The following is a 23,644-nucleotide window of genomic DNA, read 5'->3' on the forward strand; positions in this document are numbered from 1 at the left end:
CACTGGAGAGCAGATGAAAGTTTTAGGACACCTACATATGGAAGCACATGTAATATGTGTACTATAATGTGACTGTACCATACAGTTACTCAATGAGAATATGTACTAAGTGAAGTTCAAACATACTGACCATAAGCTGTATGAAAGTCATTACTTTAAAACAACTTCACCTTAATGCAAATAACTTACAAAATAATTAATGGTATTTTGAAACCTTTGAAGAATACTCTTTATTTATATCTTATATCTAGTATTCATTTGTTAGTACCAAACACATGAATTTTAGATACATTTTTGGCTTCCTTGACTATTGCACTCCACCTTAATGGGGTCATTAACATCAAGATATCCACTTCACTGCAATACATGAAATATAATGCTACCATGCACATCTGGCTGACCAAAGTGAGGCAATACTTCTCATATATCATAAAGACTATGACCAACTAGCACACTGAGTAACATTTCATGATGAAAGAATACAGAGTTCAGATTCATCCCTACACATAACCATTTCAAATAAAAATATAAATTTGTAATTAGAGGCATCAACTGAAGCAAGCAGGTATGGAATGAGGGTCAAAATGAGGCAGAAAATTCTTGAAAACTTTTCAGGCATAAACAAAATAATATAAATAGACACTGTAGGTCAAAGACAGCTGGTGGGAGGCAGACGGTGCAGGCAGCAGGGCGGGTATTACACAGCCACTGGTTCTCATGCACACACCAGTACCTGATGTAATACTCACCCCTCCGTCCCGCCTAACCTGGCATGCCAAGGATGCTGGCACGTTTGTTTGCCAACCTGGACCATCCCTCTCTGGCCAGCCTGGGGTTTGGGGTGGCCGCAGTTGGCTGGTGAGCACAGCTATGAGGCACTAGAGAGCTACCATGCTACTAGGGTAAGCATGGGGCAGCTGCAGGAGGTTACCATGCTTGTATTTGTTGGAACATAATTGTATCTTTAACATTTTGTAATGGCTAATCACATTTTGTAGGAAAAGAATTATTAAAAGATCAAAGTCTGGAAGAGTAAGTTTCTAGAAAATCCAAACATGCATGTGCAAAAAAGAATAAATAAAATCAAATAAAATAAAATAAATAAATAAATAAACAATTATTTGTTTAACAAAATCTTCCTTTAACCCAAAGCTGCAAAAACTATTTAAAGTCAAATTTTCATAAAATGATATCAGTACGAATAATAATGGTGGTAATAATAATAATAATAATAATAATAATAATAATAATAATAATAATAATAATAAGTCCATGCACTATGGTAATGTCCCCTTGAGTCTCACAACAAAGGACCACACTAACACTGAAAACATTACAGCTGTAACTCAAAACGAACGAAACGCATTTAACCAAAGATATCCAACAATTTAATCTAGGAAATTCAATGCCAGAGAAACAAAGGAGAAACAAAGTCCAGCTATTGTCTATGAACCACTTGCAAAATATGACTGAACTCAACCTGACCAAAGACCACACAACCCATGCCACTATGTTCCATAGCAGTGAGTCTGCAAGCATCCTTAAAGTTTTAATTTGTTACCATCACATGCTTTACAAAATGCATTGCTTCCACACCTAGCCACATGTCAAAACAGCAAATCTTAAATAAACCAGCAACCTTGGGAGACATGCATCACAAAACAAACCTTAAGTTAGCTCCAGGCCCTGCCACATACTGACAAAAAGTGTACACACACACACACACACACACACACACACGTGTCCCTTAGAAGAGAGAAAATTTTAAGGAACAAAAAATCATAAAAGGTAATGCATTAGGGAATTAGAAGAATACAGGAAATAACTATTGCAGGAATAAGTTTATGATCTGAGCAAAAATAAAATTTGAGAAGGCCGATGTTTGATTAAGAAAAGTAAATGTTACATCTGTATAAGTATAGATATCTGAAATAGATTAGATTTAATAGCAGTGAGAGGAGTGTACATCAAGGTTGAATATAGATGAGCATCTGCACATCCAGACACACACATTCTCCCCATTGCTCAGATAATTTAGAAGACCGTTCTTGCTTCATCAAGCCTTGCTCTGAAAAACTATTTACACCAAAATTTGGAAAATATGTACACAATATTTACATTTGAATATAGTTAATATTATTATATCTTAAGAGGAATGGAGTAGAATTAAAGAAGTAAAACAGCATAGACAGTCATTGACTTTGTAGCTTTTCCCAAAATAAAATATGTATATAGCAAAAAGTAAGTTAAATAAGTCACACCTACATTATCTCATATGTTTTCAATGACACCAGAAAGGTAAAATGTCCTAGTCTTCCATAGAATATAGTTTGAGTGACTTCTGAATATAGTTTGAGTGACTTCTGGAGGTAACTGTCATATTTCCTTGGTAACTAGAATATCTACAGAAAACCACATTCCTATGTGTTATAAAGTTGAACAATATAACAAATAAACAGTAAAAAACTGACCAACTGAGATATTTCATTCAAATGAAGATCCTTGAATCTGATCACTGCTTCATGAAGACAAGACAGAGAGGCCAATGATGCTGAACAGTGAACACATTTCTAGATTATTATTGCATCTTCTCAATTAGTCAATTTCTCTAAAAAGTTATTCATTGACTTGTCTCAAATGAGACCGACCTTAAACCTTCATTCCAAAGCAAGACATGCAGTATTGTAAGTAGTGCCATGCAGTGCAACCTAGAGTAAGAGGTGTGCTCACAGGCACTGGGTGAGAAGGTGGTGGTGTGCAGGCCTGTTCGTGCAATCTCACCTGGTAGTCTGAGATCTGGAGGCTCCTCAGCTTTACCTTGTGAGATTACACCAGCAAGGCCTAGAACGTGCATCAGGGTGGTCAGTGGTTACTTGCAGAAGATAAGCGGAGGTGTGTTAGAACAAGAATGGTTTACATGTCATTGGAGTCACTTCTGCCACGATTACCTTGCACATCAAGTCTTTCTGATATGTAATGTAGAGTGCACCATTAAAATAGGTTTTGGCTTGTCTTGCTAAACATTTAAGCACTTTGAGAAAAGTAAGCAGAAAACTGTTTGCCTTATGGAGGTTAAGGCTATTTTGCATAATTTGCACACCACACATTAACCCATAATGTCCCATTGTGTTAGTATCCTAAGAAACCCACATATCAGATGCATCATCAACACACAAATAGCTTATACTGATAATCCATATGGAGGTGGGGGAAAAAAAAATAAGGTGAGATCAAAATGAGGCTGACCCTTGGTATGGCAAGAAAATTCTTCCCTCAAAACTTCCTGAAGTAGTGTGTGTAAAAAACAGGACTGACTAGACTCACTGAGGCAAGACATCAATGTAGTCATGCATATTATGTTTGTCAACAAACATTACCATTAAAACATGCCCCCAATTACTTACACAATAAAATATTAATGGAACAAAATATGAACAGCTGCCAGGTATATGGACAAACAAGCACATGCAGATGCATTTTTACATGCACAAACACATTAATATTTATCTATGTATACTTAACTTTCCCACATAAAAGAAAATATGGAACAATGAAAACTTGAGCTGTTAGATCACTATTACGTCAGTCTGTTTGTCTGCCTATCTTTCAGCCACCATTAACCCATCAAGGAGGCTTCAATGTTTCCAACACATTCAACAGATCTTTTATTTCTTTAGGGTCTGTCATGTTGTTTAATCTTCATAAATTTCATCAAACTTGCTTCCTTTATCTTGCTAAACTTTTGTGCATTAATGAATCCTGCTTCAGTCATTTCTTTGCTTATCTGTAGCTTTCTGACGTTGGTCAAGTATTTTATACCAACACCAAGAAAATTTTGCAAGGATACTTAAGAGATATGAGTTAAAAATATAGTAACTGGTTATTTATAGTTCAATATATATATATATATATATATATATATATATATATATATATATATATATATATATATATATATATATATATATATATAATTCAAACATGTTAGTGTAACTTACAAAACTAAATCTGTTCCTCACATGACATAGATATCAAACTAAAACTTATTTCTGAGCAGACCATTTATATACAATGACTCTCAAATTGGTGCACCTATTTGAACTACATAATCTAAGACAGGTTAGTTCAAGTTCTCAGATCACCCGGTAAAGATGTTACTCACAGAACCTTCTGTTAGGTCACAATGAGGGGAGAGCACTACTCAGTGTTTTCAACTAACAGGTATAAAGCACTGACAGCAACTGTTGGATGGGTTCAAGCCAGACAATGAAAAATAAAAAGAAATAAGAAAATAAAAATTATACTTGAAGCACATTAAAATAATCAATGGCACAAAAAAATTAAAAAAAATGTACGTAATGCAACCAAATAAATCATTAAAACAAGCAAGCGTGCATCCCCCACAATGGAGCGATGGACCAAATAAACCATAACGTGAGTGTGGAGGAGGAGAGGTTGAGCGTGAGGGTGCTGGGTGGTGCAGGTGAGGTGAGGGAGGAGGTGTGAGCTACCACAGGACCTCCTGCTAGCAGAGGGTCACAACAGCTCAACTTAATACCAGTTGGAAATTTGGGACACACTTTGTGCACAACCCAAATTTACCAGCTGATATTTAGTCGTTCTGTGTCATCCTGGTCCCTCCCGGGTCTCCTCGCAGCGGCCAACCAATCACCATTATAGCCATTGAGAAGCGAGCGACCAGTGCCAGCCTGACCCATGCCCTCCCAGGAAGCCCAGCCCGACGGTCACCAGGAAGCCACCAACCACCATGCTCTTGTCTTAGCAAATCACTTTCATAAAAATGGCTTCACTAAGTTACACATTCTTAAAGTTCAGCAAATGATGTATGTACTTGTAGGATACATGCAACAATTAACAGCTTACATTACAAATTACAGGATCAAGCCTTGGTAATATTTTGTATGTATAGCTAATATTTCTAGAGCCACTAAACTATAGTGAATTTTAGATATGCTCATTCAGGTACTGTTATTATTATAACTGGAAAGGTCATGCTACTGATAATGGTAAAAATCTTTACTCTTCCATTGATATCTAACTTAAAGCTCAAACTGTTGTGATCACAAATAAAAAATTAAAGTTGTTTTAACTTTAAAATAATTTATTTAAAAGAATTACTCTGCAACTACACCATGCACTAAACCACAACCATTCTAATGGAGTAAATGAGGCCATTTCCAGTTGTACAAATACAAGTACACACTCACATACATGCAGATATGCATGCGCACATGCATGCACACACACACACACACACAATCACCCACTCACTACTTCATCCTGCTTACTTGACCAGCACTCGGTGCAAACAATAATGAGCAACACAAGTTCTTACCTTGGGCCTTGAGGGCAACAATCATCTGTTCTTTCTTGGCCAGCTGGTCCCCAAGCCTGGAAGCAGCAGCAAGCCCTCCCTGTGCCTCTGCAAGCTGGCTCTACCACCACAAGTAAACACAGCATTTATTAATATGCCGTTCTGTTTCTCATGCATATTTCTTAACATATCATTAATAATTTTTTACACATGTAGGATGATATTCAAGGAATGAAAGAAGTTCTAGTTAAATACTTTCATAAAAGTGTTATTTCTCATCTTAACCTTTTCACTACTGGCAACAGAAAATGGCTCCTGTTGCCATATCCAGGCTGGGTGGGGGTGGGGATATACCTGATTCAGAGGCAGCTCTCTCTCTCTCTCCCCCCACTACAGAAATAATAAATTATTTCTTCACAATAGGTACGTACAATAAGAAATAAACCCACAAATTTTATAGAAAAAAATGATAGTCTGCCTTCTTAAGGCCATTTTCTAAAGATGATAAAACAAAACAAAACATTAAATTTTATGGTAAACTAATCTATTGGTTCATAAAAAAAAAAAAATAAATAAATAAATAAATAAAATACAGTGGAGACTCAATACTCAAATGTCTAAATATTCAAACACAAAAGTTCAATTCAATACTCGAAAAAATACCTGATAGTCAAACATCCACACAAATGGTTGTAAACAAAGGCTCCCTGGTGTTCCCCTTCCCCCTCTACCAGTTGTGACTTGTGTTGCTGCTCTTATCAGAATAACATTCTCCTGCATTCTATCTGTAGTCTTTCATTTATGAACTTACATTAACACCAAAGGCTTATTAGTGGTGAAAATATCTGGTAATCAAATGGCCGCACATTTGGTCACTGGGGAGCCGCGTGGTTCACCGTGCACTGCCAAGTTTGAATTCAAATTGCCAAGCGTGCACTTGTTGGTCCATGGCCACCCTACTGCCAAAAGTGAATTTCGCCAAGCTGAGATTCGCCAAGTGCGAGGGCTTACTGTATATAAATAAAAACACCATAGGTAAACACAGTGAAGCAGCCCATCTCTTCTTGTTTTAGTGGCGGGCGACGGCACATAATGTTTACATTACTTGTCCGATTTTGTTTGTATGGTGATGACATACTAGTTGGTGGTTAGTAAATATACTATACATTTTTCATTGTCCAAAGGTGGTTTTATTTTCATGAAAATAAGCTAAAAATTAAAAAAATATGCACGTAAAAACATTAAACTTGAAAGAAATTTATTCATCCTCAAATCCCGAGAACTTGTCACTATTGGATTCATGTAAAAGTTCTGAACTCTCATCTGCAGAATTATCACTACAGTCAGTCATGTACAATAAATGATCCTCACTATCATCCATGGCATTACTTTTTGAAAGACTTTACAACAACTTCAGTATCAATAGGATTCCAAGATTTCAACACCCATTCACACACCTGAGCTATTGATGGGCATTTCATTCTTCCACACGGTGTCATTTCATGTCTTCCTTCTGCCATCCATTTAGACCATTCTTCACACATGTTATTCTTGAATGGTTTGTTGATGCTCACATCTAGTGGCTGTAGCTGGGAAGTAAGGCCACCAAGAATTACAGCTAATGTATCCATTCTTATTGCTAGTTTTTTAGTGTTGTCTGTCCTGTGTGAACTGAAGTGATCCCAAACTAGTAATGCTATTTATCGTAGCAAGCCACCTGGCCGTTTGGACCACATTTTTTCCATCCACACTTTAATTCCCGCTTCATCCATCCAGCCTTTGTGCTGTGCAATAACATGAATTCCATTTGGCAATTTCTTCTTGGGCAATGTTTTTCTTTTGAAAATCAACAATGGTGGTAATTTGGTGCCATCAGTGCAACAAGCTAAAACTGCAGTGTAGCGAGTCTTTTCATGACCTGTGGTTTTAATAGTTACAATTTGGTACCTTACACATCTATGCTTTTATTAGAAGGTACATCAAATGTTAAAGGAACTTCATCCATATTCCCAATCTGGTTAAGTTCGAACAAGTTCTGTTTTCTAGCATTCATGATAAATTGATGGAAAGTCATTATTTTCTGTTCATAATCTTCTGGCATTTTTTGAGACATTTTAGTTCTTGTTCATAAGCTTAACCCGTTTTGCTTCATGAAGCGAAAACACCAAGACGCAGTACCTTTGAAGTCTTATACTCCCATGTGTGTTGCAAGTTTTCTTGCTTCTATGATTATCATTTTCATACTAACAGCAACCTCCAAGTTTCTGTATTCCATTATCCATGTACACAAGTCTTTTTCAAACTGTGGCCATTTTGCTGGTACCTGACGTAAATTGTGCTTTGTCTTGTTTCCAACTTCACTCAATTCTTCTTCTTGTTTCCTCCATTGCCGAATAATTTTTTCAGTAAACGGTGGTCCAAAGTGTCTTTCTGCTGCTCTGTTACCATGTTCTTTGGCAAATCGTGCAACTTGTAGCTTGTATGCGATAGTATAACTAAACCGTTTCGGTGAACTAGCCATGGGTGATAATTTCCACGACAAAAAACTTGTGATACGTGTAACAGTCTGGCGGTAACTGATGTATTTCACGACATGAGTGCAAGCAAACCTTTTATATAGTAAAAGTCCTCAATTTCGGAGGTTTGTCATTCGGAAATTGCAAAGTATCGGAAATTTGGGGCTGAATAACTTAGGTTATAAAAATAACTGAATCTGCCAATCGCCAAAACCCAACGTGTCAGTGCTGCAGTTTGTATTTAATTCATTTTGCAATCGTGCTTCACAGGCTTTATCAATGTGAATACAATTCACAAGTGGAGTTTTGACTCTTGCTTGAACAAGTAAGCCATTTGGATGTTCTATTAATAAAAGTATAAAGGCACCTGGCATGTGCGTGCATTCGTGTGCGTTGCTATGAGACAAGGGAGCGGCCTGTTTTCTCCACAAGCCAAGTAGGCTCCAGGAAGGATTATGGTATTGGAAATACTTGTAACAGCTAAGTACTGAGTTTACATAATATAAAAGGCTGAATTAAATAGTACTTAAGCTAACATCATAATGTAATGACTCAACATACAAATCCAGGTTGCTATTGATCAAGTGTCCAAGCTGCACTAGTATTACACTAGTATTTTTCAGGATATTTATTAGGAAAAAAAGTGTGTCTTGTAAGCAGTAAAATACGGTACCTGATTTATAGGTATCAATACTTAAACATTTCAATACTCAAACAGCCATTTGGAATGAATTAAGTTTGAGTATTGAGTCTCCACTGTACTTATTTCCAGCATGACACATCAATACTTATTCTGATATAAGAGTCATACACCTTTGTAGTAATGATTAAAGTCAAGTATGCCATCGTATCATATATGACCTACATTCTGAGAGATCTCATACAGTATCTTGGAAAGAAAACACACCATCTTAGCAGAATGCAGCCATGACGCAATATGTGCGTCATCAGATATGTCACAAGTGCCCGATGATACATCACTGTGTTGAAGGGGTTAAAAAGACTCTACTGAATAGTTTTCAATACTTGCCATCATGTGAAGAAAGTTTATCAGAAAAAAATCTTACCTTGAGGGCACCAAGTTGGGCACCAAGTGAAGCGGTTTTCTCCTGCTCGTCTTCCAGTTTCCGTCTCGTTCGCTCTGTTGCCTCAGCAATCTCTCTTGCTTGGTTCTTCTGGAAGTCCTGCAGTACCTATAAAGAATAAAAGAAATCTTACATCTCTTGTCAACATACTGCACATTTCATTTTTAAAGTTTCTACCCTCTGTACTGTCTAGCATCATGTAAGATTTGCTCCACCAATGGGGCTCCATTTTTTCACACAAGATGCCATTCCATCAATGGCTGTCTATGCAAAGAGCAATGTTTCAGGAATCCTGTATCATACAAATATAAACAATAGATCTTTCTGGCTCATGAATTAAGAAAAGACTCTTAGACGTTCTTAAACATGATCACACCACAAAGTCATTTATGAAACTCTGATATCTGGTCTTTACTTATTACATGATAAAACAGCTTAACATTTAAGAAATGTATGTAAGACGACATCCCAGACCTGCTGCAAGGTTTCCAATGAGTGCTGGTGCTGTTCTGCTGACTCCTCTGCTGCATGGAGGCGCAGCACTGCATCATCCCTCTTCGCCGAGATCTCTTGCAGCTGCTCCTGAAGCGCTTCCACCTGCACACTTGCTCGTTGGCTGCAAGCATCAAAAGAACACTAAGCCTTTCCTTCAGACCAACAGAAAGTTCAAACTATTCATAATAAATCACCTGGAAATGGGGCATATGGCAAATTTAAGTACAGGCAACCCCCGCTTAATGAAGGGGCTACGTTCCTAAAAAAAACCCTTCGTTAAGCGAATTTTTGTTAAGCGAACCAATTATAACAAGTTTAACCCCTGACTTGAGCTTCCATTGAGAGTAAACAAAGTGAGAGTGCATCATAGTACAGTAAAGGGTTACAAAGTTAAACATTTAAGAAGTTTAATTTAAGACTAAGTCATTATAATGTACACTAATGTATATATGTAAGTAACTTTATAATGTTGATGATCTTTAATTTATGAAGGGAAGGAGAGTGGAGTGGGAAATACGCTAGCTGGCAACCTGTGGAATGTAAACAAAGGTTGCATCATTGTACCGCATTAAAAACTTATATACCACATTTCCACAAGGCTTTCCATTTTATCCATTGCAGAGTCATGAGTTCAGGTGGTTCTTTTAGCTTGCAAGGAAGATATGATCTCACCAGCCTTCTTAACACATTAACCGCGTTTGGCAACTCAGCACACTCGCCCGCAGGACATAACCTTCATTACCTGACCACGCCAGTGTCTATTGGACTTTTGCAGAGAGAAGAGATATATATCATTGTGAGAGCGCAGCCTCTAGTATAGAGTAAAAATCCATGGTACAAATATATACCGAATCGCGGACCAGTAATTTGTTTTTCCCTTCTATCGTGTATTGGTACACCAGTGTGCCAGGCATGGGCTGTAGCATATGATTATATATTCTTGACACTATCAACAGTAACCTGAGTAAGGTAATAACTTAGTTCCAAGTGGAATGAAAAACAGAAAAGGAGAAGAGATTGTAAAACCTGAAAGTGTCATTGAGTACAATAAAGCAAAAAAAAAAAGTGTTGATGTTGCTGATCAACTCAATTAGCCTGTTTGCAGCTAGGTTTGTAGACACCTATCAGCGCTAGAATTTTTAATGGTCTCCTCCGAGTTCCTGGGGCAAAGGGGTGACTTAGCTAATCTGGAAATCGATGTGTAGAAAAAAGTACAACATGAATTGTTGCACATGTGAATTTAAAATTAAAAGCATAATTCAATGTTATTATTCGAACTTGCTGATGTATGAAAAGTCTTTGTTAACGAAATTATAAGATAAAGTAAAAAAACAGATAATAATTTTTACTTAAGTATGAGCACTAAAAATAAAATGATGCCATTATCGGTTTCTGCATTTTGTCAGGGAGTGTTGAAAAATATGGATATCACTGTCACGTCATATATATAAAGATAATCAGTGAAATAAAAACAATCAGCACCGCTGGCGGACGAACGACGCACTAAACTTCGTGCCGTTAAGACTGGTAAGGCTTGGATTTGCTGCCAGCAGCTGACGATATCGTATCGGAAAGCATTAAGTCTGCGACACAATACTATGTTTTCTATGTACTGCATGGACTTGTTTGTTGTTTGCTATACTCAAATAAAATTATGTATCAGTAGTATACATCCGTTGATAATAGTATGAAATGATAAATTGCTTGCCTTGATACAATTTTATGCTGCTTTAAGAACATCATCTGAAATTATGAATTGAGGCTCAAACAATGTTATATGCAGTCAGTTATCATGAAATTAATTTACTTAAATTTCAGATGCATTTGTGTGCAACTATACACCCGTGTAAGCTTGTAAAACTTGCCCAAAAAAGTACTTATTTTCCAGCAAGAATTACAAAATCTAGTGCTGTCTGGCATCAAAACGCTGAGTGCGAACAGGCTAATTCCTACTACTCGCCACTCTACAAATCAAGGAAGTGGTACAAGAAGCTGGCTCTGGAAATGATTGCAGGGTTATCAGTGACAAATGTTCAAATTCTATACAATAAATACTGCTTAGCAAAACAAGTATGCCTAAAAACCTTCATAGAATCAGTAATTCTCTCTTACTAAAAACATTCCTGAGGAAATTACAAAACCAGGGAAGAGGACCTCTGATATATTGGGTGCAAGAAAAGAACATACCTTACAGGAAGCAGATGGATCAATAAAAAATACAAGGAAGCGATGCAGAGGATGCTATGAGAAAATCTCAGTCTGAGGGATACAAGGTGGCCACAAACAAGGCTAGGAGAGTATCCACCTATTACAATGAATGAGAGGGTCAACCACTCCTTTGCATTTTATGTTTCAACGAAAAACATGACTTGTGTAATTAGTGATCAACATTATGATGATCTAATATTCCATTATTTTCTTATATTGATTGTATTTTTGAAGTAATATGTCACCAAACATTACTTATTATTCAGAAGCCTATTTTTTTCTTTCAACAAAGGAAATTATTGTCTTATTTTTATCTTATTTTCCAGTACCTTAGCAACGCATCTGCAGTCATAATAAATACAAATTTACACACAAATTGTTTACATACTTAAGTTTGTAATAGTTTTTAGAAAGTGATATTTGGGCCTCAGATGTACCAATACCCAACAAGTGAAACATTTGCTCGGTACAGGGGTGGCCCAATATGCAGTTAACGTGTTAATAGACTCTACTGACTTGAAAATGGTAGACGCTACATGGAGTCAAGCCATAGTGGCAAGCAATGCTATTAGTTTTCTCGCCTCTCTCGTGTCTGTGAATAATATCCAGCTTCACTTCAAGACTAAGAAGAGACTTCCTAGTCTTCTTAGCAACGCTAGGCGACATTGTAGGGTGTATTGGTGGCATGTTGAGCGAGGGAAGATGAGCTGCTGCTGACGCTGTTATTGTTTTGAACTAGGTGTGCATGTTATCCACTAGAGGCGCTGGTGTATTCAAAAGCCTGTCGGCTTGCGTGATATGGCGGGGCTTTCAAACTTGAAAAAAATTACCTGGATAAAATTTTGTTAAAGCGAGTTTGGTGTTCGTTAAACAAGCAGATGCTAGTAAAAGGAAACCTACGTTGAAGCGAAATTTCATTGTGTGAACCTTCATTAAGCGGAGTTTGCCTGTACTGTATCTACAAAATTCTAGGCTTAAATCAAATACATATTGTCTTCATATAGCAACAAAAAGCTTTCTCTCTCCCATTCTCACATTGCTTTCCTCACCTTGTTGAATTCAAGAGACTGGAGTGACTGTTGAGTTTCTCTTCCATCTTGGCAAGGGTGGAGCGCAAGGTGGCCTCCCGCTCCTCCCCTTTTAGAGCCTCTGCTGTGTATGACTCCTCCACCGTCATCAAGTGCTGACGCAACCGCTCACATTCTCCAGCCAACCGACTCTCTCTCTCCTTGATATTACTTAGCTGTGTGGGAGAGAAGTTTCTAGGATAAGCTACTGTCTCTATGGTGACCTATGAGTAACTGTGAGCAATACTAATACGAGTACTTAAAGCAAAGGACCATTCTCTCTATTCCTTAGCTTTTTGTTACCTCTTTGCTCTGGTCTTGATACTGAGTGTTGAAGCGTGAGTTAGCAAGCCTCAGCTGATCTCGTTCCTGCTCCAGTATGGTAAACTTGGCTCGTAGGGAGTCAAATTCCTTGCGCAGACCACTGAGCTGAGACACAGATGAGAAGATGTGAATGTATTATCAGATAAAAATATCTTTAATAAACAGTGAATAGTGCATACTGAATGATAGGAAAAATACTGGAGTAGATTTTAAGTTAGACATTAAAAATAAACAAAACGAATATGATATATATTTCCAAAACACTTCAGTAAGAGCAATGAAAAACTAAAAATAAAATAATCAGATAAACAAAGCCTGAAAATGAAAGTTGAAATTATAAGGATGCTGATAACATTGATACTCTCTGACCCTGGATAAAATTTAGTATCAAAAGATAATGGCATGCAAGAGATTATGTAAGAACTGCTTCAGGAGTGGCAAGTATAACATCAGGTCTAGAGAGAGAGAGAGAGAGAGAGAGAGAGAGAGAGAGAGAGAGAGCATAACGTAACTTTATTATTCACTTGCTGGTCTGAACTCACTTCTGTTTTCTGTACGATTCCTTCAGCAGCATTTTTCTGCAGTTCACTCTGTGCCTTGCCAAGGGTGTGGAGTTCCTCCCGCAGGCTGGCCACAAGACTGCGACTCTCTGCCAGGGCTCCTTCACTCTCCTTCAGCTGAGATGCAAGGGTGGCACTCTCATCCCTGTGTTGCTGGGTGGTCTGAAAGTAAACAGAAAATAAAAATTCTAATGCCATAAGTAAAAAGTCAGTCTATCAAATAAATTTTCTATTCAAAAGTGAAGGTTCGGCAAAGTTACGCCTTCCTCAAAGCTGCAAAGCTCTAAGAAAGAGTATATACAGCAGAATTATCTAAACAGTGATGGAAAAACTCTAAACTAAAATATCAGACAATTTTATATTTGAGATTATGAAAAGGATAATCACTGTACTGCAATGCACCTGTGTCAGCACTTGAGAGAGGCGTTGGATCTCGTTGTGGTAGGAAAGGCTCTCCTGGTGCTTGTGTGTTATGGTGGCAATCATTTGTTCCCTCTCCCCCTTTAGAACTCCCAATTCCCTCAGAGCAGTCTCCTGTCCTACACGCAACTCCTCCATTTCCATTCCTTTTCTTTCCTTTTCTTGAAGCAATAAATTCTTTTCTTCTAGCAGCTGTGTATTTTCTGTCCTCAGTTTCTGTTCCTGTTGAATTATTGCTTCAGTGTTCGATAATTGTGTTGATTGTTGTTTTTCTTGCATTTTCAATTCTTCTAATTCTTTTTTGAGGGTATTTACTTCCAATGAAAGTGCTGAAATCTTTGCCTCTTTCTCTGTGATGTCACGATTCTTTTTAGCTGCCTCTTCAGACACATCTTGTATTGTCTTTTCTTCAGAGGTGATTTTTGCTCTTGCTTCCTCCAGTTCCCTTGTTAAAATATTGGCCAGATCTTCCTTCTCTTGACTTGCATGTTGAGCTTTATTGAAATCTTCCCTCAAATGCTCTAATTCTGAGTTTCTTTGGTCAAGAAGATTTCTATCTTCAACTTGCTTGTGTTCTAACAATGCTATTTCATTTTGTAGAACTTGTGCACTATTTTCTAAAGTTTTTATGTTTGCACATTTTTCCTCTAAAGTTTTTTGTAAGTGGACAGCCTCTGCTGCACTTCTTGTCAACTGATCTTTGGCAAGACTGAGCTCTTTAACTTTTTCAGATAATTTTGCAAATGTCTCTGCTTCACTTTCAGAATTCATCTTGTAGGTTTCTAATTCAGACTGTAAATTAGTGATTTTCTCAGACATCTCTTTAATCTTTTCTTCTTTTTCTTCAAGGTTTTTAATTAGTGTGGTGTACTTGTCCTGAATGACTTGGCGAGTCCTGTCAATATTGCTGTTGGTGTCCTCAACTTCAAAAATTCCTGCAATTTGCTGTAACATTTGGGACAGTGCATCCACTTTATCCTCCTTGTAAATGAGCTGAGACTTCACTGTGTTGAGCTCTTCCTGCAAGGAGGCCACCAGGGACTTGTTCTGGTCCCCAAAGGTTTCCCTAAGAGTGTCCTTGAGACCATCAATCTCATTCTCCAACATCCTGATGGTGGCGTCTCGCTCCTCCAATACTTTGTACTGAGACACTAGCTGTTGTCCAATGGAGTTTCGTTCATGTTTGAGGATACTTAGCTCCACCTGCACACTCTGGTGGTGTTCCCCCTTGGTATTGAGCTGCTCCTTCAGTGTGTCTCTCTCATCTTGGAGGGTCACTGTTGTAAGATCAAGTTCTTGTGCCAAGGTTTCCAACTGCATCTCCAAACTTTTCTTCTCATTCCTCAGAGCTGCTGCTTCAGTTTCTAAGTTAGCCAAGTTCCCAGCACGTCCCTCCATCTGCTGCAGCTGGCCATGCAGCTGGTCTCGTTCAGCACGCATGCTAGCCGCCTCGGTCTCCAAGTTCCGGCGAGCCTCAGACAAAGCCTCCACCTGAGCATGCAGGGCCTCTATTTCATTAGACCTTTCCAGTTCAAGAGGTTCCCTTAGCTGCTCTTCTCTTACTTCAACGCTTTCCTTCACATGTTCTCCTTCAACTTCTCCTTCAGCCCCTCCTTCAGCTTCCTCCTCAATGGTTGGTAGACCACGGCTGCTTCCTTCAGGTGGTGGCCGCACTCCCTTTTGAACCTCCTCAAGCTGGTCCCTCAGATCCTCACACTCCCTCTCTAACTCAGCCTGAGGATGAGGACATCTCATATCAAAGACAATCAATAAATAAAACAACTCTTCTTCAAATGAGTTTTTAAACCTCTTAGCATCTCACTTTATTATTCTGCTGGCTGCTAATGTCAATATTTCATAGGTAACCTTTCATTGAGAAAAGAGGCAAACATGAGAAGTTCTTCTAAAGAAAATAGGAATCTGAAGTATGAAGCAAACTTAACATATCCATGATACAATCAGTAACCACACCATAAAACTTACCCGAGAAAGCTCTGCCTCACCCAGGAGGTCATTCTTCTCCCTCAACTCCTGAGAGAGAGTTGACACATGCCGCTCCAGTGTGTCTCGCTGCCACACCGAGTCCCGCAGCAGCTCCACTAATCTGTGCACTCCAGCCTTCACTGTCTTGGGCACCTGTGGAGGCAAGGCATCTTAAACTATGTCTTTTAATACACTTTGACATGTTATTTCCAGCATGCTAAGAAGCTGTCAAGTATTATAGCACTATAATTCTTGCAGAAACCAAAAATGTAAACACCATATATACTCCTTCTCTCTCTCTCTCTCTCTCTCTCTCTCACCTCTTGGTTGTGATGTGCCAGTGCCTTCTTCAGTTCCTCCATCTCCTCTGTCTGCGACCTGTCCACTGCAGTCAAGTCACTCTCAGCTTGCTTCACTTTCATGTCCAGTTCTGTGATGCTTGTGTTGGACATTGTCAGTTCCTGAGCCTTTGCCTGCAGTTCAGATTCCAGGATCTCTGTGCGAGCTTTGGCATCGTCCAGTGACTGTCGACATTTCTGTAGTTCTTGTTCTACTAGGCACTTAGCAGCTTCTGTTATATTAATTCTCTCTTGTAAGGACTCTTTCTCTTGTGAAGATTCTAAAATTGTCTGGGTATCAGTCACAGTTAGCTTGAGGCTAGCCACCTCCTGCATCAAGCTGGCAACCTGCTCCTCCAGCTGCACTGCCTTGGTCTCAGCTACTTTTTGCTTTTCTTCTGAATTACTACTTGATGCTCTTAAACTTTCTTCTGATGATCTTAATTTCTGTAGCTCAGTATTCATATTCTCTAGGGTTGTCTTCAACTCTGCATTAGATCTTTTTTCTTCCTCATACCTGATCTGTAAACTTTGAAGTTCTGCAAGGATTGACTTCTCCTCCATGTCTGAGCACTGCGACCTTTCTTTAGCTTCTTCAAGTCTCTGTAATCTTGCATTTTCTTGCCTCATTACCTGAAACTCTTTCTTAAGTTCCTCTGCAAGGGTAGTTTTTTCATTTAATTGACCTTTCAAGTCACTGAACTCCTCGCTGTATGCCTCAAGTTGTTTCTTCAGAGTGGCCTGAGCAGTCTCCTCACTAAGCCTCAGTGCTGCCAGCTCAGCCTGAAGGGTTTCTGTTTCCTGCTGTGTTTTCTCCTGATCTACATGTACTTGGGAAAGAGCCTCTGTCACCTGCTGGTGAGCTGTCCTAAGGGCCTGAGCCTCTTCTTGAACTTCCTTCTTCTTCTTCAGAATTTGCTCTGAAATTAATAATTGGCCATAATTTCAACCAACACCAACGATCCTGATAAAAGATACAAAGTATACATGACAATGCTAATTCATCATTAAGCCACAAAGGATATCCTGTACATCACAAATTAGACACAAAGCACAACGGATTTCTACCACAAAGTGCAAAGTAGGGCATGCATTTCTGTTCCTTGTATCTTTTTTCCTTAATTTCTACCACCACAGCAGTGTCTCCAACAGGACATGCCGAAGCCTGTGCCCTTACCTACAACCTGCTGGTGCTGTGTGTCCAATTCCTCTAGACTTTTCTCGTTTTGTTCATTTTCTCTCTGCAGAGCCGCACACCTGTCACTCAAGGCGGCAACCTGCGTCTCCAACCCTGCTGCTGCATCTGCCTGTTAACCAAAAAGTGTTCTGTAAATAATTCATACACTTGATGACTGAGCGGGAAGAATTATTATGCATGCACCATGTTCCACTTTTCCCGGCAGCTGTACACAAGCCATTTACTGAGAACAGCATCATAATTGTGGGTTATTACACATGTCTCGTATTGTGCCGCGTTGTGGAGGGGTGGGAGATGATGAGGCAACACTGGTGAGGGAGAGGGGAGGGGTTAGGGGACATTGTGTGAAGGACAATATTGTGCGGGAGAAAATGTGGTATTTTGTAAGGAACGAGTGTGATGGTGTACAGGAGTGCGGCGGGGTGGTGTGTGGAGAAAGGATGGCGCAGTGGTGATGGTGAAGATGCGTGATATGGTGGAGGGGATGAGCAAGGTGATGCATGTGTGGAGGAGATGAATGCAGTGTTTTCCATAGTTACCTTGGGTGTGAGCTGCTGCAGCCGGGCCTGGAGGTCAGCAAGGGCGGCCTGTAGCTTGTCCCTCTCCTGCTCCAGCGCGCGGCATCGCTGGGTGCGGAAATACCAATACGTTCACAAGAAGCATGCACCACACGACACATCAAACCAATCATACGCATTCTGCTGCCTGCACTGCCCTCATACGTGGCTGTGTGGGACTCAACAGGTGTTTCCTATCAAGATCTGAACACCAGGTAAATGAAAGTGACCGACAGCTTGAGGAGAGAGTGAAGTAACGCTACAGGTTCTCTTTGGTTTACGTCATGTATGTATTAGTGATGGTGCAAGTCAGTGTGCTTCACTGAGACGCCCCCACAAAGCGGGAGGCGACGCGGAGGTGGTGCGTTTGTGTGTGTCTCACCTGAGTTGCCGCGTCCTGGTCCGCGTCCGTCGCGCCATCCGCCCTCTGCAACACAACCCTGACTTTAGCACCTCGCGGGACACACACACACACACACACACACACACACACACACACACACACACACACACACACACACACTTTCACAAAATCTACTCTTTACACACACACACAGAGTTGGTCAGCAGCGTGGTGCACCTTTGAATCCTAAGCGACACGGTGGCGGAGCCTTAACGCGAAGCACGAAGCCCGGCGGAGGCCCACAGCTACACAGGGCCTGCCTGCCACACACCTTCCCTCAGGCCGTCACTTGCTACACCACCGCTAGCCCACGCCCTAATGACACCCCGCCCAGCACACACTGAACAAGCCTCGTGCCAGCAAGCACCACCGCAGACTGACCAGCACCGCGGCACAGCACACACTACGCTGGAAGGCGAGCGTGAACCAACACCCTGCCCGGCTCGTGTCTGGCGGCTGACTGGTGTATGCAGTGTACACGTCACACTTTTAGAGAATGGCCAGGAAAAGGAAGGGTGGGGCACAGGAGGGACGGGAGTGCGGGGGGGGGGCCAGTAAGGGAGGACGGGAGGGAGCCAGCGTGAACGGTAAAGCGTGGGGGAGGGGAGATAGTGAAGGGGGAGAGAGATAGCAGAGGAGGAGAGGGTGGGGTAAGGGAAGGTAAGGGGGATAATGAGCGCTACTGGGGACGAGGGTGATAATGGTGGTGGTATAATGCGGGAGGAAGTGAAAATAGTGTATGCAACAGAGAGAGAGAGAGAGAGAGAGAGAGAGAGAGAGAGAGAGAGAGAGAGAGAGAGAGAGTAGAATACACCAAGTTCATTACGAATACTTGGACGCTGAAACACACACAGGGAACAGCCACCGATGCAGGACACTGCGGGATGTGTGTATTTACCTACAGTAGTTGTGGTTGTTTGTGTGTAATTCACCTTGGTCGCTTACTGGTCACCCAGCCAGTCTTCCCCATTACGGAGCGAGCTCAGAGCTCATAGTGTGTGTGTGTGTGTGTGTGTGTGTGTGTGTGTGTTCCCTGTTTGATCTGCTGCAGTCTCTGACGAGACAGCCAGACGTTACCCTACGGAACGAGCTCAGAGCTCATTATTTCCGATTTTCGGATAGGCCTGAGACCAGGCACACACCACACACCGGGACAAGGTCACAACTCCTCGATTTACATCCCGTACCTACTCACTGCTAGGTGAACAGGGGCTACACGTGAAAGGAGACACCCAAATATCTCCACCCGGCCGGGGAATCGAACCTCGGTCCTCTGGCTTGTGAAGCCAGCGCTCTAACCACTGAGCTACCGTGTGTGTGTGTGTGTGTGTGTGTGTGTAATTCACTGTTTGATCTGCTGCAGTCTCTGACGAGACAGCCAGACGTTACCCTACGGAATGAGCTCAGAGCTCATTGTTTTCGATCTTCGGATAGGCCTGAGACCAGGCACACACCACACACCGGGACAACAAGGTCACAACTCCTCGATTTACATCCCGTACCTACTCACTGCTAGGTGAACACCACCTACACGTGAAAGGAGACACACCCAAATATCTCCACCCGGCCGGGGAATCGAACCCCGGTCATCTGGCTTGTGAAGCCAGCGCTCTAACCACTGAGCTACCGGGTGTGTGTGTGTGTGTGTGTGCGACAGTGGGCGTTGGAGAGAAGCTACACTACCGGGATGGTACAGGAGCGAGTGAAGCGAAAAACAATATAAAGTATAGTCGTTTGATGAGAGACACGGAGACTAATTAATGACACGGTAACTTTTTAATCGAAACAACTGAAAAGGCGTATACATGTACTTTGTCCATGGGTAGATCTTCAGTACACAAGCCAATAAACTAACCGAAGTGGCTGGGAAAGAATGAAGAGAGGAGAGGAGAGGAGAGGCGATAAGAGAGAGGGAGTGAAAGAACTGTGTAAATTTACGATGAACGAACGAACTAGCTAATCAAGGTGACAGAGAGGGGAGGAGAAAAGAGATGAGAAGAGGAGATACGAAGAATGAAGAGGAAAAGAGATGTAATAATTAATAACAGTTGTTCCACTATTCCAAGGTTCCTACTGCATCATTCTCTCTCCTCCAACACTTCCCTCTCTTTCCACACTCGTACACTCGTTAACAATGCAGCGGAGAGTGTTCCCGTGAGCTGGATCTCTTCATAACCATAACTTACAGCAGTCTTCACTTCCTAACTTGCCTGATGGGACTTGCTCAATCCTAGAACTGGTCTTAGGAACTGGGTGTGACACGCAAACGTTCAATAATTTACGGAAAATTTATAAAACACTGATATAGGGTTGAGGAGAAACGAACGAAAACAAAAGACAACACCGTAAAGTCTTCCTCATACATTTGCAATTACTTTTCGTCTTGGTTTATTTCGTTTCATGCACAGAAGTTCCGCGTCATACAATGTTTTTTTTTTTTTTTCCCTTCTTAACTCAAGCAACAGGCTGCAGTGTCGGAAACCTCAGCAGACAACAGGAAATACTTACACGTGGAATTTATAAGATAATCTGATATAGTTTACGCAACATCCAAGACTGTAACTGTAACGGGACACTGTTGTAATTACACGGTGACACGATCAATGGTACCATGGAGGGAACAGTTACGAACCTTGGGGAATGCTGGTAGGAATGCACTAACACTAAAACTGAGCTGTTATACAACAATCACTGCTACCACCACCGCCATCACCACCGCTACCACTTTTGCTTCATTAATACTCTTTCAAAAATTTTATCTAAGACCCGTGTTCAGAAACGCTTTGCTACCTCACAACCACGACTATTTTCAAAGGTTACAGAGATGACCAGCCGAGTTTTCAAGAGCATTTCTCCTGTTAGTAATGTAGAAATAATAGCTGAATTGTCACTATGACCATAAAAAAAAAATAAATAAATAAAACAAGCGTCACTTTTACTAAAGCATTTCAAAACAGTTGAGATGCGGCGTTTTTTTAATACGATCCTAACTCTCGATTGTTCTGTAGAATCCTCTATGCGTAATATACTTCTACATTCTATCCCAGGATTCTTAGCCCCTTCAGTAATGGGATGATTTTTTTTTTTACCATGAGTTTAGGTCATGATTAGACGATTTTATTGACATTAGGAAGGGTCTATGGAGGTCAAAAGATTAATGGCCAGACTCTTCACAATTTTAATCCCCCACATGAGCTTCTGAAGCTGTATAAAATCGCTAAATAGTAAGCAGGATGAATATGAAAACACGTCATGGTAGTGAATGGGTTTTAATAGTGAGTTATGATCATAAGAACACACATGTACACTCAAAGAAAAATAAATAAATAGAATAAAAAAAAAAAAATAGTAAGGTTAAGAAATTCGCAAACAGTTAATAGCGGTGAGTTACGAACATGAAAAAAAAACAATGCGCACAAATACATGAATAAATAAAATAAATAAATAAATAAAGTAGTGGACACGTGGCAGTCTCCCCCCCCCCCGTCTTTGTACACGTGGCAGACAGATACAATCACTAATCCACAACAATTATAACATCTACACAGTCTATCTGATAACACAACACGACACACACACACACACATACATCAATACATCATCCTCAATCAAACACCATCTTTCAATAACACCACCAAGCCTGCAACACACACACACACACACACACACACACACACACACACACACACACACACACACACACACCTTCATGCAACACCTAGAAAAATTAACCTAAGATCTCTCTCTCTCTCTCTCTCTCTCTCTCTCTCTCTCTTTAAGTACCGTAAGGAAGGATAGTCAGAAGATAATAAGGGGAAGGATGAAATGAACTGAACAGGGCAAGAAGATGAAGGGAATAAGGAAGAAGAAGGGAAGGACATAGCGAATAAGTAATAAAGTTAAGTGACAGATAGGAAGGAAGAAAGAAGGAATGATAAGGAGAGAACGGTGAAAGAAGGAAGGAAGGAAGGCAGGGGCGATATGAAAGAAGGGTAATGGAAGAAGAAAAAAATAAGATACGAGAAATGGCGATGAAAATGTAGCATGAAAGAAGAAAAGGAAAAGAAATGAAAAATGAAAAAGGAAGAGATGAAGGGAAGATGCGATGAAAAGCATAGGAGGAAAGAAAGGAAGATGACAAAGAAAAAAAAAGCATTGGGGCCGCCGTGGTACAGTGGAACCATGCGTGCTTTGGGGTCCGAGGGGTCTCCAAGCGCACGGTCCGAGTGTAGGTTGGGCTTCCTCACTCGGGGCAATGCTTTCCTAGCGGGTGGGCTTTGAGATAGGAGGTGCCCCAAAAAGTATTCCCTTTAGCCCAGAAATTTCCGTGAAAAGCCCACGTGTAAAGAAAAAAAAAAAAAAAAAAAAAAAAAAAAGGAAGAATGAAAAGAGAGGGAAAGAGAGGATAATGAAGAAAATATATAAAGGTAACCAGAGGAAAGGGAAGCAGGGAAGAAAGCAGGGAAAGAGGGAGAAAGAAGAGCGACATGATGAAAAAGGAAGGAAAGAAGATAAGATAAGTTAGACAGCAAGGAAGAAGTAGAATGTTAGAAATGAAATAGAGAAAGAAAAGAGAAGAAAAAGGGAGAAAGCAGGGAGACAGAAGGACAGCATGATGAAAAAGGAAGGAAACAAGAAAAGAGAAAGGAGAAATCAAGGAAGAGAGGAGGGAGGAAGTAGGGTAGAAATGAAAAAGATAAAAAAAGTGAAGAAAAGAGAAAATAGGAAAACAGGGAGAAAGATGGACGGCATGATGAAAAGGAAGGAAAGAAAATAAGACAAAGTAGAAAGCAACGAATAAAGCAGAGAAGAAACAGAATGGTACAAATAAAAAAAAGAGAAAGAAAAAAATGAAGAAAAGGGAGAAAGCAGGGAGATAGAAGGGCGGCATGATGGAAAAGGAAGAGAAGGTGATAAGATAAGGGAGAAAGCAGGGAATAAAGTAGGGAGGAAGTGGAACGGCGGTAATAAGAAAGAAAAGAGAAGAAAAGAGAGGAAACAGGGAGACAGGGAGCTAACCAGGGTGGCAGGGTGGAGACAGGGTGGCAGGGTGAGACGCCAACACATGCAGATTAACGCCACTAAAATCATAATCCCGTGACGGTTGGGCCTTTATCTTTTATCAGTTGATAAGACTGACTCCATCCACCCTCCA

General features: G+C 40.4%; 1 protein-coding gene across 3 annotated transcripts in view; it reads right to left on the minus strand.

Annotated features, from left to right (window-relative positions):
- Positions 1–23,644, minus strand: part of LOC123513229 (thyroid receptor-interacting protein 11-like) — a 125,374-nt gene that overhangs the window by 15,144 nt on the left and 86,586 nt on the right. For 2 of the 3 annotated variants that reach the window (XM_045270296.1, XM_045270299.1), the window contains 13 exons: positions 18,469–18,513; positions 18,069–18,155; positions 17,509–17,638; positions 16,314–17,251; positions 15,994–16,146; positions 13,993–15,744; positions 13,573–13,752; positions 13,010–13,135; positions 12,689–12,882; positions 9,411–9,552; positions 8,919–9,044; positions 5,357–5,456; positions 2,782–2,841 (listed from right to left, as the gene is read on the minus strand). In XM_045270296.1, the coding sequence (XP_045126231.1) occupies positions 2,782–2,841; positions 5,357–5,456; positions 8,919–9,044; positions 9,411–9,552; positions 12,689–12,882; positions 13,010–13,135; positions 13,573–13,752; positions 13,993–15,744; positions 15,994–16,146; positions 16,314–17,251; positions 17,509–17,638; positions 18,069–18,155; positions 18,469–18,513 (4,033 nt within the window). The remainder of the gene's footprint in view (positions 1–2,781; positions 2,842–5,356; positions 5,457–8,918; positions 9,045–9,410; positions 9,553–12,688; positions 12,883–13,009; positions 13,136–13,572; positions 13,753–13,992; positions 15,745–15,993; positions 16,147–16,313; positions 17,252–17,508; positions 17,639–18,068; positions 18,156–18,468; positions 18,514–23,644) is intronic. The other variant, XM_045270297.1, reaches the window with a different exon arrangement.

This window comes from Portunus trituberculatus, chromosome 35 (assembly GCF_017591435.1).
Source record: "Portunus trituberculatus isolate SZX2019 chromosome 35, ASM1759143v1, whole genome shotgun sequence".
Lineage (NCBI taxonomy): Eukaryota > Metazoa > Arthropoda > Malacostraca > Decapoda > Portunidae > Portunus > Portunus trituberculatus.